The 15790-nt window shown below is 46.1% G+C and overlaps 1 protein-coding gene across 1 annotated transcript in view; it reads left to right on the top strand.

The window, feature by feature from the left end:
* The window catches only part of LOC139156205 (serine/threonine-protein kinase STK11-like), a 97339-nt gene extending 81901 nt beyond the window's left edge, over window positions 1–15438 (top strand). Inside the window, 4 exon segments of the mRNA XM_070731485.1 lie at window positions 620–648; window positions 650–678; window positions 9663–9859; window positions 15236–15438. Of these exon segments, the coding sequence (XP_070587586.1) occupies window positions 620–648; window positions 650–678; window positions 9663–9859; window positions 15236–15423 (443 nt within the window). The 3' untranslated portion in view covers window positions 15424–15438.
* Window positions 15439–15790: the final 352 nt, after the last annotated feature.

The raw sequence follows: 15790 nt of genomic DNA, 5'->3' as shown, positions 1-15790 counted from the left end.
GGGGGGGGGGGGAGCCCAGTATGAGAATGGATCTTTAAGAATGTGCGCCGCCCCGAGTCTACGGAGAGGGATGGCATACAAATTTAATAAATAAATAAATAAATAAATAAATGTTTTGAACTTTATTAAGGCAGTGGGAGCTATGAAGCTCTTCCTCAGAGGGGAGAGAGCAACCAGTGATCCTCTTGGCAATGATGTTAACCCTCCAGAGCGCTGCCCTATCTGCCACTGTGCAATTGGCATAGCATAGACAGGTGCAGTGAGTTAAAATGCTCTCTTTGGTGCAGCTGGTTGAAGGCCAACAGTAGTTTTTCATTCAGCTGCTTTTTCCCTGAGAAGTCTCGGTTAACATAACCTCTGCTGGGCCCTTTTGACCAGTGCTGCAATGTGAGCGCCCCAGCACAGTTCCTTTTTTATGATAACACCCTGAAACTTAAAACTAGCCACTTGGTCTCCCTTGATAACCAAGAGCCGGATGTCTGATCTGTTCCTTCCGTCAGCTACTCTTTCATGTTCCTTGGAGGGAGTGGGGAGGACTTTGAACCCCTTCTTTACCCATTATTTGTGCCTCGGTTCCCACCTGATCCAGTTCCCACCCTGTTTTTTTCTTCCTTTCCAGGAATGCTTGAATACGATCCAGCCAAGAGGTTTTTCAATACAACAGATAAGGCACCACAAGTGAGTGCTCTTTTATGTTTGGTTGTTTTCCTCTCTCTCTTAAACCCCCCCCCCCCCCCATCCCTCCATAATTCTGCTTGGTGTCGTGAAGCTGTGTGCAATTTCTGTGTGTCATTTGCCACTTTGGGGAAGGGAACCAAACGCAAGCAGCTCTCCCCGTCCCCCTCCATTAAAACCAAAGCATCTGACGCTTTGTAAAGGAGTCTTTATTTTTAAAACAAACCTAATATAAAAAACATATAAAACCCTATCATATTTTTTAAAAACAAACAACACATTCATACCAAACATAAAACAAAATATAAAAGAGCCTGGGGGAAAGGTGTCTCAACTGCCCCATGCCTAAATGCAGGCTTTAGTCCTTCTTCCTTCCTATTTAGAAATATCTCAAAGTGGTGAATGCATATCATACTACTCCTATTTTCTTAACAACAACCCTGTGAGTTGGGTTGGGCTAAGAGAGAGTAAATGGCCCATAGTCATTCAACCGGCTTTCATATCTAAGATGGGACTAGAACTCACCATCTCCTGGTGATTGGCCCAAATCCACCCAGTTGGCTTTCATGCCTAAGGCAGGACAAGAACATACCATCACCTAGGTTTCTAGGCCATCACCTTAACCATTAAGCCCCAACTGGTTCCCATATATAACAGTTCTAGATTTTCTTTCCGTTCCTTTGCTTATCAAATCTAAGAAAAATAATTCTGGCTCCGTATTTTACTTTAAGAGTTTTCAGGATCAGAATAAACACTTATCACAATATTTCTCCTTTTGAAGAAAACCAGTGCCTAGTATTCATATCGCCTAGTGATTGGCCACAAATCACCCATTTGGGCTTCCATGCCTATAGTGGGAGTAGAACTCACTGTCTCTTGGGAGATTGGTCCAAAGTCACCCAGGGCAGCTTTTATGCCTAAAGAGGGACTAGAACTACACCAAACTGGCTCATGGACCCTTTACAAGGAAGGACCCTACATGGTTGCCCAGTTCCTTCCATATAAGAGCCTATGGCCTTTCTTTCTTTCTTTCTTTCTTTCTTTCTTTCTTTCTTTCTTTCTTTCTGTCTGTCTGTCTGTCTGTCTGTCTGTCTGTCTGTCTTTATTTATTTCCCCCCCTCTCTCTCTTTCTTTATTTCCCTCTCTCTCTTTCTTTCTTTATTTCCCTCTTTCTTTCTTTCTTTCTGTCTTTCTTTCTTTCCCTCTCTTTCTTTCTTTATTTCTCTCTCTCTTTCTTTCTTTCTTTTTTTATTTCCGTCTTTCTTTCTTTATTTCTCTCTCTCTCTCTTTCTTTCTTTCTTTCTTTTTTTTATTTCTCTCTCTTTCTTTCTTTCTTTCCCTCTCTCTCTCTCTCTTTCTTTCTCTCTCTCTTTCTTTCTAATGCAGGCAGAAGGTCTTTCACAACTCGGGGAGTCAGCCCCTCCCAACATCTCCCTGCATCTGGCCTTGTGCATTTTGACTGGGTTGCCATGACAGATCTGACTCAATCATCCACCCCGCCCCCTTGCATGCTCACTTCCCTTATCTTCCTTTGCTAGCCATGCACAATCCAGCATGACTGAATCGGTCATGCATCAGCCATTTTCCATTCACTCTCCTATTTGTCAGAAAGGAAGCCGGAAGTGGGTCATTTTCTGTTCTTCTTTTCCCCAAACGGAGGAGAGGCCGGGGAGAAATCAGACACCGATGTCTTAATGGCCATTGAAAGACAGAATTCGAGCATCACATACCTTTTTTGCTCAGGTTGGCCCCTCTGCTGAGAAGGGGTCTCCAAACTTGGCAGCTTTGAGACTTTGAGACTTCAACTCCCAGAATTCCTCAGCCAAGGAGTTGAAGTCCATAAGTATTAAAAGTTGTCTAGTTTGGGGACCCCTGATGTAATTGATTGGCTGAGTGGCCTGTTAAAATTCTCCCTGTTAAACCTGCCAGGCAAACAAGAGCTGCAGATGCAGGTAATTCTCAACTTACAACCTTTTATTTAGTGATTATTTAAAGTCACAATGGGGCTGAAAAAAAGTGGCTTGCAACTCATCTCCACACTTACAATCCTTGCTGCACCCCAGAATTGTGTGATCAAAATTCAGGTGCCTGGTACCTGGCATGTACAGGGGTACCTCTACTTAAGAACGCCTCTACTATGTCCCCAGGCACGTAATTATTGGCTGAAAATTAAAGGATGGATAAAAGATATACTGCAATTCGATTCCGAATTAAAACCAGAGACCTATCTTCTAGGGCAGTGGTTTCCCAACCAGTGTGCCGGGAAGTGTGCCGGGAAGAAGGAAGCTCAGCTTCTGGTCTCGCAACTTTTTGCTGAGAGTGCGAAGAGCAAAAGGTTGTGAGACCGGAAGCTGAGCTTCCTTCTTTGCGCCTTCCAAGTTTTCCGGCAGCTGCAGCGCCCCGCCCGGCTGGAGCTTCCCTGGCGGCGGCAGCAGGTGAGCTTTGGGGCCTGGTGGGAGGGGCGGCGGCAGTGGGAGGGCAGCGGCGGCAGCGGGCAGTAGCTGCTGGGCGGCGGCAGGGTGGTCGGCTGCGAGCCAGAACTCCAGGACAGAGGCACCGACGGCGGCGGCTAGACATGTTGCTGTACGCCGTACATGCTGGCATTGCGTAGCTGGCACTTGCCTGCTGGCTGGGCCGAGACGGAGTCTCCAGCCCCATGCCCATGCCCAGCGCAACGCCAGCATGTAGGGCGTCTAGCAACACGTCCAGCCGCCATCGGTGCCTCCATTCCGGAGCTCTGCCTCACAGCTGACCACCCTGCTGCCGCTTCACAGCCACTGCCCAATGCCGCTGCTGCGGCGTGGTGTACGAGAAAGAGAGAGAGAGAAAAAGAGAGAGATAGCAAGAGAGAGAAAGAGATAGCAAGAGAGGGAGAGAGAGAGAAAGAGAGGTGGGGAGAGAGAAAGAGAGAGAAAGCAAAAGAGAGAGAAAGAGAAAGAGATAGCAAGAAAGGGAGAGAGAGAAAGAGAGAGAGGGGGGGAGAGAGAAAGAGAGAGAAAGCAAAAGAGAGAGAGATAGCAAGAGAAAGAGAAAGAGATAGCAAGAGAGGGAGAGAGAGAAAGAGAGAGGGGGGAGAGAGAAAGAGAGAGAAAGCAAAAAGAGAGAGAGAGAGAGAAAGAGATAGCAAGAGAGGGAGAGAGAGAAAGAGAGAGGGGGGGAGAGAGAGAAAGAGAGAGAAAGCAAAAGAGAGAGAGAGAGAGAGAGATAGCAAGGAGAAAGAAAGAGATAGCAAGAGGGGAGAGAGTGGGGGGAGAGAGAAAGAGAGAGAAAGCAAAAGAGAGAGAGAAAGAGATAGCAGGAGAGAGAGAAAAAGGGAGAGAGAGGGGGGGCAGAGAGAGAGAGAGAGAAAGAGAGAGAAAAGATAGCAAGAGAGGGAGAGAGAGGGAGAGAGAGGGAGAGGGAGAGGAGAGAGGGGGAGAGAGAAGAGAGAGAAAGCAAGGAGAGAGAGAGAAAGGGGAGGAGGAGGGAGAAGGAAAGACATGGAGGAGGGAAGGAGGGGGAGAGAAAGAGAGCAAAAAAGAGAGGAAGGGAGAAACAAAGGATGGAGAGAGAGGGAAAGAAAGAGGAAGGAAGGAAGAGAGAGAAAGAGGGAGAGAGAGAGAAATAGAGCAAAAGGGAGGAAGAGAGATATTTTTTTTGTCCAAACTTTTTTTAGCGCCCCCCCCTCCCTCATGTTCCCCAGGATTTTGTAAATGTAAATAATGTGCCGCGGCTCAAAAAAGGTTGGGAAACACTGTTCTAGGGCTTGTTTCCAGAAGTTGTGAATGTTCCAACGTTGGAGGTTTTTAAGAAGAGACTGGACAGCCATTTGTCTAAAGTGATGATATAGGGTTTCCTGCTGAGTAGTGGGTTGGACTGGAAGACCTCTAAGGTCCCTTCCAACTCTCTTATTCCGTTATCTTTCAGTATCTGAGTCACAGATTGTTTCCATACCAAGAGGTCTTTCCTACTCCTCTGTTCCCAAAGCAGATATAGGCAGTCCTTGACTTAGGACCACAATTGAGCCCAAATTTTCTCTTGCCAAGCAAGACAGTTGTTTAAAGTGAATTTTGCCCCATTTTATGGCCTTTCTTGCCATGGTTGTTAAGTCAGTCACTGCAGTTGTTAGGTAAATCTGGCTTTCCACATTGACTTTGTCCAAAGGTCTCAAAAGGTGATCACATGATCACATAACGGGTGGAAAGTCATCAAGGAGAGAACTTAGAACTAAGAAGAAATGTCCTGACAGTTAAAACAATTAATTTGTGGAACAGCACAACTTCCAGTTGTGAATTCTCCAACACTGGAGGTTTTAAGAAGATGTTGGATGACCATGTCTGAAGTGGTGTAGAATTTCCTGCCTAAGCAGGGGGTTGGACTAGAAGACCTCCAAGGTCCCTTTCAACTCTGTTGTTGTTGTTATTACTATTATTATGATGACAATGATCCCGGGACTCTGGCAACTGTCATAAATACGTGCTAGTTGCCAAGTTTATATAGTAAGAAATATGAGTTGTTGTTCTGTCGGGCTCTCTGGTAGACTCCTCCCAAAAATTCACAGGTTACAAATTTCAGACACACACACGTTTGAAAATTCAAAACAATGTTCTTTATAATGAAAAGTCACTTAAACTAAGCCCTCTTTTGGTATAGCAAAGAGCACTCGTCTCCAAACAAACTGGTAAATTGTACAAGTCCCTTATCAGTTCTGTGATACTTAGCTTGCAGCTGTGAGCAATTCACAGTCCTTCTTCTTTCACACAGTGAAACACACTTTGCTCTGGTTTAGTTTCAAAGTGGGGAAAAATCAGCAAACAAAAGGTCCAAGTCAGTAAAGCAGTCACGAAACACAACGATCAGATAATCCTCCACAATGGCCAAACCCACAGGCTGCTATTTATAGCAGCCTCACTAATGACCACAGCCCCACCCAACCACAGGTGGCCTCATTTTCTTTGATAATAATCTCTCAGTTGTTGTTGCCTATGCATCGCTTTCCGCATGCGTGGCTGTATCATTAACTCTTGTTCCGAATCCAAGGAGGAGCTAGATAATTGATCTCCTTCTGAGCTGTCTGCCACACTCTCCTCCTCCCTGTCACTCATGTCTTCTTGGTCAGAGGAGCCTTCATCAGCAGATTCCACCGGGGGCAAAACAGGCCTGCAGCATGTGGATGTCTCCCCCACATCCACAGTCCTCGGGGCAGGAGCTGGGCCAGAGCTAACCACAACAAGTTGTATAAACTGATGCTTATTGTCATCATTTATGCCCAGAAAAAAGGGAGCAGTGTTTCTTTTCTCTGGACACTGGCAGAGGTTTATTCACTCTCCAAGTTCTGGACTGTCAAAGCCTCCTTAATCGCCACCGAAAGGCTCCTCTAGTAGCCCAGAAAAGCCCGAGATGGCTGGGATTAAAGGGGGAATGGCAGGAAACTGGCCGGGCCTTCGTGCCGCTCTCAAATTTCCTGGGAAATTTTTACAGGCTCAGGTTCTAAAGTAGAAAATGGTTCTTAAGAAGAGGCAAAAAAATCTTGAACACCCAGTTCCTATCTAGAAAAGTTCTTAAGTAGAGGCATTCTTAAGTGGGGGTACCATTGTACAAGCAAGCCAGAGATTGTCCTTTTATGTTGCCACGGGCTATGCAACCACAGTTGCCTTCATAACTCCTACCCCCAAAACAATGCTATAGGGCACTGCACACCAAACCAATTACACACAAGAACAGTTTTTTTTCCTGAACGGCATCACTCTGCTAAATAAATAATTCCCTCAACACTGACAAGCTATTTACTGATTCTGCACTATTATTTTTATTATTAGTCTTCTCATCGTTCCTTTCACCCATCTCCTCTCACTTATGACTGCAGAACTGTAACATGTTGCTTGTATCCTTGTGATTTATATTAATATGGATTGTTTCCTTGTTGCTTATTTGACCAATATGACAATCATTAAGTGTTGTACCTTATGATTCTTGACAAAGTCTCTTTTCTTTTGTGTATACTGAGAGCATCTGCACCAAAGACAAATTCCATGCGTGTCCAATCACACTTGGCCAATAAAGAATTCTATTCTATTCTATTCTACTCTATTCAGAACCTGCCGTCAAAGTGGTCCCCGTCCTTGGCTTTATTCTTTTTTTTTTAAAGAATACTTTATTAAATATATACATTAAAACAAAAAGATAACAAAAGACAACAATATATACATATAACATACAAAAAGAAAAAAGAATAAAGCATCTTGCTTTATACATGGAATATTTGGTATCATAGCTTAGTATCAGCACCACCTGAATAGTGGCGTAGTTGGTTTGCAGCTCATACATAGTACAGAACGGAATATTTTCCTTTTAATAGTTATTACATCTATATTACATATATATACAACCTTTGGTTTTCTTGTTAGTATATCCATTTTATTTCATTTTCTCAATGGCATAGTAATGCTTTGTATTAGTAATATTTTCTCTTAATATCAATTTAATTTCTCTCTCTAAATTTAATTTTTAAAGTTCCCGATTTTCTTTCATTTTAGCTTGTTTTTTGCAATCCAGATTTACCATCTGTCCCACGTTTTATGAAAGTCCTTGGCTTTATTCAATATAACATGGCTCCCCAATTTTCACCAAAGTTGAACTTTACAGAGGAGAAAGCCCAGAGAAATCTATCTGTCTCTGTGTCTTTTTCTTTCTCTGTCTTTGTCTCTCTGTGTGTCTCTGTCTCTCTTTCTCTCTCTCTCTCAAAATTAAAGCCTACTTTAAGGTGTAGACTTTTGAATGACCATATATTTGTCCTATTTCTTTTGAGTCTCTCTTCTTCTTTTGAAAAAAATGACAGCTAAAGATGGGCAAGGTTTGGCAGCAAGTCAAAAGCAAACATCCAACAAATTACATCAAATGAATCGGAGGCTTAAGGGCAGCTCTTCGCAAGGGTTATTCCTGAGTAATCCTTAATCCCCTGACCCAGGTGGGGACACACTGACCTCATAGGAGGCAGTGGATGGAGCTGATAATAATGAAGAATTCTGGTTCTTTCTCATCTTGTCTGATGGCTGCATAACCAGACCCATCGTATTGAACTATACTGGTTAAGTAGAGATAGTCTCTGACTTACAACAGTTCATTTACCAACTGTTCAAAATTCATTCATTCATTCATTCATTCATTCATTCAATTTTTATGCCGCCCTTCTCCTTAGACTCAGGGTGGCTTACAACATGTTAGCAACAGCACTTTTTAACAGAGCCAGCCTATTGCCCCCACAATCCGGGTCCTCATTTTACCCACCTTGGAAGGATGGAAGGCTGAGTCAACCTTGAGCCGGTGATGAGATTTGAACAGCTGACCTACAGATCTACAGTCAGCTTCAGTGGCCTGCAATACAGCACTTTACCTGCTGCGCCACCCCGGCTCTTATTCCAACGGCACTGGCAAAAATAGCTTAGGACCATTTTTCACAGTTAGAGCCATGATGGTCACGTGATTTACAGCTGACTCACATTTATGTCCTGGAGCCCACATGATCTCCTTTCGCGACCTTCTGACGAGCAATGCGAACAGGGGAGCCAGGTTCACTTAAGGACTGTGTTACTAATTTAACAACTGCGTTGATTCACTTAACAACTGTGGCAGGGAAGAGTCTTTTGGGAGTTGGGCGGGAGTTGGGCTCACATTAGAGAAACATCTTTCAGCTGTGGCGAGGGGGGCGTTTGCCCAGGTTCGCCTGGTGCACCAGTTGCGGCCCTATTTGGACCGGGAGTCACTGCTCACAGTCACTCATGCCCTCATCACCTCAAGGCTCGACTACTGTAATGCTCTCTACATGGGGCTACCTTTGAAAAGTGTTCGGAAACTTCAGGTCGTGCAGAATGCAGCTGCGAGAGCAATCATGGGCTTCCCCAAATATGCCCATGTCACACCAACACTCCGCAGTCTGCACTGGTTGCCGATCAGTTTCCGGTCACAATTCAAAGTGTTGGTTATGACCTATAAAGCCCTTCATGGCATCGGACCAGAATATCTCAGGGACCACCTTCTGCTGCACGAATCCCAGCGACCAGTTAGGTCCCGCAGAGTGGGTCTTCTCCGGGTCCCGTCAACTAAACAATGTCGCTTGGCGGGACCCAGGGGAAGAGCCTTCTCTGTGGCGGCCCCGGACCCTCTGGAACCAACTCCCCCCAGAGATTAGAATTGCTCCCACCCTCCTTGCCTTTCGTAAGCTCTTAAAACCCACTTCTGCCGCCAGGCATGAGGAAATTGAGATACTCTTTCCCCCTATGCATGGTATGTCTGTATGTATGTTGGTTTTACAATAGGGGCTTTTAACTGTTATATTGGATTGTCATATGCTGTTTACTACTGTAGTTAGCCACTGTAGTTCACTTAATAAATAAATAATAAATAAGAATAAAGGTCGTAAAGTGGGGCCAAGCTCACCTAACAGCTGTCTTGCTTAACAAAAGAAATGTTGAACTCCGTCGTGACCGTAAGCCCTTCCTGTAGCTGTCTGGCTCTTGTCAGGATGAAGCAATCAAGGGTAGGTGAGGCCTTAAATGGCTTTTCTTCCCATGCCACTGAGAATAGGGTGCCATTTATGTCTCTCTGTGCTATCTGTTCCACCAAGGGGTGTGATGCTGCATTGTTGTGGACAGTGAAGGCTGCTGGCTCAGCAAGAACTGAAAACCGTGTGTGTGTGTTTGTGTGTGTGTGTGAACCTCAGCTTCTCAGTGGAGCCTTACTGACTGAGAATAAATGGGGAGAAAGTGGCTGTCTTTTTTGCCATTAACCAAAAACAGAGCTTGGGCAGGTCTTCACGCAAGTCCTTGTGAATGTCCTTGGACGAAATAAAGGTCCGTTGAACTTTTTGCACAAGTCAGCGGGCTAGGGGATTCTGGAAGTTGCAAGTCTACACATCGTAAAGTGTCCGAGGTTAAGAAACAAAAGTAGCCTGCAAAAAAACCATTGAAAAGTCCCTGGTCCCAAAGCACTAAAACCTTGGTTTCCTTTAGCTGGTTCCGGAAAAAGCACCCTCAGTGTGAGCCCCCAATCGCCATCCCGCCCAGCCCGGAGACGAAGGATCGGTGGAGGAGTATGACGGTGGTGCCTTACTTGGAAGACCTTCACGGTTACAACGAGGAGGATGACGACTTAAGAGATGACTACCTGGAAGACGAGATCATTTACACTCAGGACTTCACCATGCCAGGTAAGGAAAGCGACCGGGACCGGAAGCGAGCAGGGATGGTGGACCGGAGGAACCTAAAATGGAGCAGAGCGAGTTTGGTGTCTTCTCTGGTTTGCAGCTGATGAGTTCTTCTTGGTATTTCCACCCACCCTGAGACTTTGTGTGCAGCTGTATCAGCCTGCTCAGGCTCCGTTTTTAAAACTGTCTTAAGTACAGTGGTACCTTTATTTATTAATTTATTAAATTTGTATGCCGCCCCTCTACGTAGATTTGGGGCGGCTCACAACAGTAATAGAAAAACAATGTACAATACAAATCTAATACAGTAGTCCCTCGCTATATCGCGCTTCACCCACCATGGGTTCACTTCATCGCGCGAAAGGCCAGGAGGGTGGGGGCAGTTCTAATCTCAGGGGGGAGCTGGTTCCAGAGAGGTCGGGGCCGTCATAGAGAAGGCTCTTCCCCTGGGCCCCGCCAAACGACATTGTTTAGTCGACGGAACCCAGAGAAGGCAAACTCTGTGGGAGAAGGCCAATCTTTACCAAAGAATACCTCTACTTATGAACTTTTCTAGTTAAGAACTGGGTGTTCAAGATTTTTTTTGCCTCTTCTCAAGAACCATTTTCCACTTACAAACCCGAGCTTCCGAAAGTGTAACCGGAAAAGGCAGGCAGGAGCCTCCGTGTGGCCTCTCTAGGAATCTCCTGGAGGAACCAGGACCGGAAAAGGCGGTGAAAAGCCTCCATGGGGCCTCTCTAGGAATCTCCTGGGAGGAAACCACCCTTCCTGTGGTTTCCCCAATCGCACGCATTATTTGCTTTTACATTGAATCCTATGGGAAAAAATGCTTCTTCTTACAAACTTTTCTACTTAAAAACATGGTCACGGAACAAATTAAGTTCATAAGTAGAGGTACCACTGTACTGGTAGTCCTTGACTTACAACCATTCATTTGGTGACTTTTCAAAGTTACCAGATCACTGAAAGCAATGACCTATGAACAATCCTTACAAATTAGGACTGTCACACCATCCCCCATGGTCACATGATCAAAATTCGGATGCTTAGCCATCCACCGGCATGTATTTGTAATGGTTACACATGTCACCCCGGGTCATGTGGACGCCAGTTGTGATCTTCCCTGCTGGCTTCTGACCAGCAAAGTCAATGGGGGAAGCTGGATTCAGTTAGCAACCACCATGAATGACTCGCTTAAGAACCGGAATGACTCGCTTAAGGACCGTGGCAAAAAGAGGTTGTAAGGGGGGTCTGACCCACTTAGCCGCTTTGCTTAACAATGGAAATTCTGGTCCCAGTTGTCATAAGTCAAGCAGCCCTTATGCAGGTAGTCCTCGACTTAACGACCACAATTGAGCACGGAATTTATGTTGTTAACTGAGACATTGCTAAGTGGGTTTTGCTCCATTTTACCCACTCTGAAGTTAGTTGGGGGAAAGATCAAAAGCAACGTGAGAAAATATTATTTTACTGAAAGAGTAGTAGATCCTTGGAACAAACTTCCAGCAGACGTGGTTGGTAAATCCACAGTAACTGAATTGAAACATGCCTGGGATAAACATATATCCATTGTAAGATAAAATACAGGAAATAGTATAAGGGCAGACTAGATGGACCATGAGGTCTTTTTCTGCCATCAGTCTTCTATGTTTCTAAGTGAAGCCCTGCAGTTGATCAGCTAGTAACTCGGTGGTTAAGTGAATCTGCTTTCCCTATTGGCTTTGTTTATCAGGTCACTAAAGGGGGATCCCAGGACCCTGGGACAAAGCAGCGGTCATAAGCGTGGACCTGTTGCCCAGCGTCTGAATTTTGATCATGTGAACAAAATTCCACAAAGGTTGTAACTATGAAAAAGGGTCATGTCCCATTTTTGTAATTTTGAGCTGTAACTAAATGAACTGTTGTTAAATCGAGAACGACCCGTGGCTTTCTTTACCATCAGCCTAGATGGGTTGCTTACAGCTGCAGAGATTGTCCTCTTGAGTGTTTGGGCAGCCCAGCTGCCCGTTTAGCATACAAGGCAACTGGGGTGGCCAGAAGGAATTGGGAGAAAGCCGCTTCTGGTTCAGGCCTCCTCTGCGTGTCCTCCCTTTTTCGACAGGATGGCCGGAAAAGGAAGTTAAACCCAACCCCCCCACCAAAAAAAAAATTGCACAGGTATAAGAATGAGTTCCTTTATATTTCTGTCCTTGGGCGTAGATGCTGCGGGGGTGCATTGCTTGGGAATTTTGAAAGAACCGACAGATCAGTATTTTAAACTGGCTCCTTCGTTGCTCAAAACCAGAGGCCTTCAAATATGGCAGCTTTAAGACTTGTGGACTTCAACTCCCAGAATTCTCCAGCCAGCCATGCTGGCTGGAGAATTCTGGGACTTGAAGTCCACAAGTCTTAAAGTTGCCATGTTTGAAGGCCTCTGCTCAAGACTTTGGTGTCGAACGCTCCGGCAATCCAGTCTGAATTGATGGTGCTTTTTTTTTTTTGCCTTGAACTTGGGATCTGTTTGTGCAGAAGCCTTTCTCTGCAGGAGGACTGGGACTGTCCAGTATGCCTGAGTCAACAGAAAGATAGATTTGGTGGAGTGTTATGGAAGCACAGAGAGAAGAGAATCCGCCCTCCCTTGCTTGAAAGGATTTTAGCTTTGGGTGACAGACCTCATTGTTGCTGGATGCTGTCTCAGGTGGCGATGTTGGATTGAAATGAGGCTTCCACCTGGTTTCGTTCAGAGGCGTCCTGGTGTACGGTTGCAGGCCCACACGAAGGCAGGGGGAACTCTCCCATTGGCCATATCCGTCTGTTTGGAGGACGTGAGATCAGAGACTCTGCAAAGATTCCTGTGTTGCTTTACTTCTTAGTTATTCCTCCCCACACAGGGATTTTTGAAACCTCTTTTTTCCCTCCGCCCTTTTGAAGTTTATTTTGGAGGCCAGCTCTTAAAATAGCTGGCTTCGCGCTGCATTCAGAAGATTTTTCGATTCTCCCATTAAGGTTACGTTTCCATCCCACTGTAAATTGCTTATGTTGCTGGCAACAAGTTGTAATGGCAGCCGAACTCTTATTTGAGAGGTGGGAGGGGGTGAGAGAGAGGTGCTGGGGGGTGCGGTGGTTTGGGAAGAAAATGTTTGCAAGGGGGAAGAATTCTAATCAGCAGTGTAATAATTTTGTATTTAATGCAAGTAGGAAGAATAGGTCTTACCTGGCTTTAAAGCATTTCAAAATGCCTTTTGACACCTGTGTTGTGTGGTTTAAATCAGGGGTCTCCAACCTTGGCAACCTTAACCCTGGAGGACTTCAATTCCCAGAATTCCCCAGCCAGCTGTTTCCATTGTTTGGTGCAGGTGTAGGCAAAGTTGGCTCTCCTCTGACATGTGGACTTCAACTCCCAGAATTCCTGCGCTAGCGTGATTGGCTCAGGAATTCTGGGAGTTGAAGTCCGCATGTCATAGAAGAGCCAACTTTGCCTAACACCTGGTTTGGTGTAACACACTTTTAAAAGATTAGAAGTAATGTAAGAAAATATTATTTGACTGAAAGGGTAGTAGATGCTTGGAACAAACTTCCAGCAGACGTGGTCGGTAAATCCACAGGAACTGAATTGAAACATGCCTGGGATAAACATAGATCCATCCTAAGATAAAATAAGGGAAATAGTATAAGGGCAGACTAGATGGACCAGGAGGGTTTTTTTTTCTGCCGTCAATCTTCTATGTTTCTACCACAGGGCAGATTTAGGGCAAAACAGAAGAATTGAGTCTGCTTTTGGATGTTACTAATGTTAAAGGAGACAACTCCACACTTAACTCCACTGAAATCACGGGTTCAGAGATCTGTGTGAGTGTTATTAAAGATCATGAACCAACAGTGTGAAGCGGCTGCAGAAAAAAAAGTCTAACATGGTTTGCAATCCCAAATATACAATCATGGCGATCAAGTTATAAGATGCTGTATTAGAAAACCGTGAAAGATGATGCTTTAAGCCAAGGTTTCTCAACCTTCACAGCTTGAAGATGCGTGGACTTTAATTCCCAGAATTGATCCCCACCCAGCCATTGCCAGCGTAGTTTGAACTACCACGGGACAGATGACGGGCAGTGAAGGCATGTGCCAGAAGGGAGTGTGTGCCTGTGCTACACACACACACACGTGCCCACAGCCATTTCCCTCCCCACCACGCATGCGCCCCACATCCCCGCACTGCTCCTGTCCATGCCCACAATCCCCCGCACATGCGCAAAGGCCACACTGAAGCTTGGGATGGTGAAAAAACAGCCATACAGGCAAACCAGAAGTTCAAAAAAATGGACTTCCAGTTTGTCCCTTGTGCTGTTTTTCGCACTCGGGAGTGTTCAGGGAAGCTTCCTTGAAGCCTCCGGAGGACGAAATGGCCCCAAATCAGCTGGCTAATGCGTGCTGGAGGTGACATAGGGCAACTTGTGTGCCCTCCATGCCATAGTTTTGCCCTCTTCGCTAAGCAGAACATTGACTTGCAAGCACATCTTTTTCACCCGTACCTTCTTAACTTCTGACACATGGGCATTGCTCACAACAAGAGTGGGCACAGCCTCTACAAACCTGCTTTCAAAGACAATTCCCCCTCCGTCAAAAACCCCGAAGGCCACGTCCTCCCCTTGGATTCCCCTGCAGGCTCCTTCCTCTGCCTCTCATTCCACCCCCCAGATAATATATGAACACCCAGACACACCCAGAAAGGAGGGGCAGCTTGGCCTAGTGGTTAAGGCACCAGCGGGAGGTGGTGAATTCTAGTCCTGCGTTAGAGATAAAAAAACCATCTCGGAGACTTTGGGCCAATCACAGGGTGATGATGAGTCTCATCCTGTATAGGAAAGCTGGCTGGGTGACTTCGGGCCAATCACAGGGTCATGATATATTCTAATCCCGCCTTAGCAGTGATGGGCTCCTATGAGAACAGTCAGGAACGCAGTACTGGTAGCAAAATTTGGAACTCCACCCCCAGAGCACCCAATTTGCACAGAAAGATGTTGAAACAAAATGCATAAGCCACGCCCACAGTGTGGTAGTAAAATTTTTGGTAGCCCACCACTGCGCCTTAGGCATGAAAACCGGGCGGGTGGGCCAATCGCCAGGCCACGGTGAATTCTAGCCCTACTTTAGGCATGAAAGCCTAAAGGACTTGGAATCAATCAGCCCGACTCACCTCGCAGGACTGTCGTGGGGGGAATAGGAGTAAAGTGTGTTGGATATGTCAGCTATTTGTGAAAAAAATAAAATAAATAAAGCTGGGATACAAAGAAACGGGGTGCCTCCTGTCGGGGGGGTCCCCCGCGAACCCTGCCTTGAGCCTACTCTGCCTGTGTCTCCTTCCCCCTCCCTGCTGATGGCTCCCCTGTTACCTTTCCCCAGGTGAATACGAGGCAGGGCTTAGAGAGGAGGAAGAGAACAGCAGCGCAGAGCAGGAAGGATTGCTTACGTTCTTGTTCGGAGACTGCGACCAGCTGCCCGGCGTGGAGGAAGGAAGGAGTGAGAAGCTTAGCTTAGAGGTCCCGAGAGAGCAGGACGATTCCAGGACAGCTTGTTTCTCTTCCAACTAGAACCGTTGGGGGTCTGGGGGATTGGGGGGGCGCACAGCCAAACTTACCTCGGGCTCTTTTCCTGCGATGGGGTATCCGTGCCACGGCCTTCAGTGGCACAGGGAGGGATCCACCGCCCTGTTTAATCGGGATACTTTTGGCACTGGGAGTTTTTTATCCTTTCCCCTGTCTTCCTGAGCCCCAGTTATGCCTCACAGTCTCCCTTGCCATCTGCCCAGGGCCCCGGGAACACATTCTTGGCCCGACAGCTCCCCGTCTTTTTTTTCCCCCCAGGAAAAGGTAAGGGCACAACAGTGACCTCCTTGCTCTGGTTGGCAAAGACAGAAGGGCAGTCCTCAAAACCTGTTCCCAACAGAGTTGGGAGCCC

This window comes from Erythrolamprus reginae, unplaced genomic scaffold, assembly GCF_031021105.1.
Source record: "Erythrolamprus reginae isolate rEryReg1 unplaced genomic scaffold, rEryReg1.hap1 scaffold_99, whole genome shotgun sequence".
Lineage (NCBI taxonomy): Eukaryota > Metazoa > Chordata > Lepidosauria > Squamata > Dipsadidae > Erythrolamprus > Erythrolamprus reginae.
The sequence above is the reverse complement of the archived record's forward strand: the minus strand, read 5'-3'. Positions and strand labels throughout refer to the sequence as shown.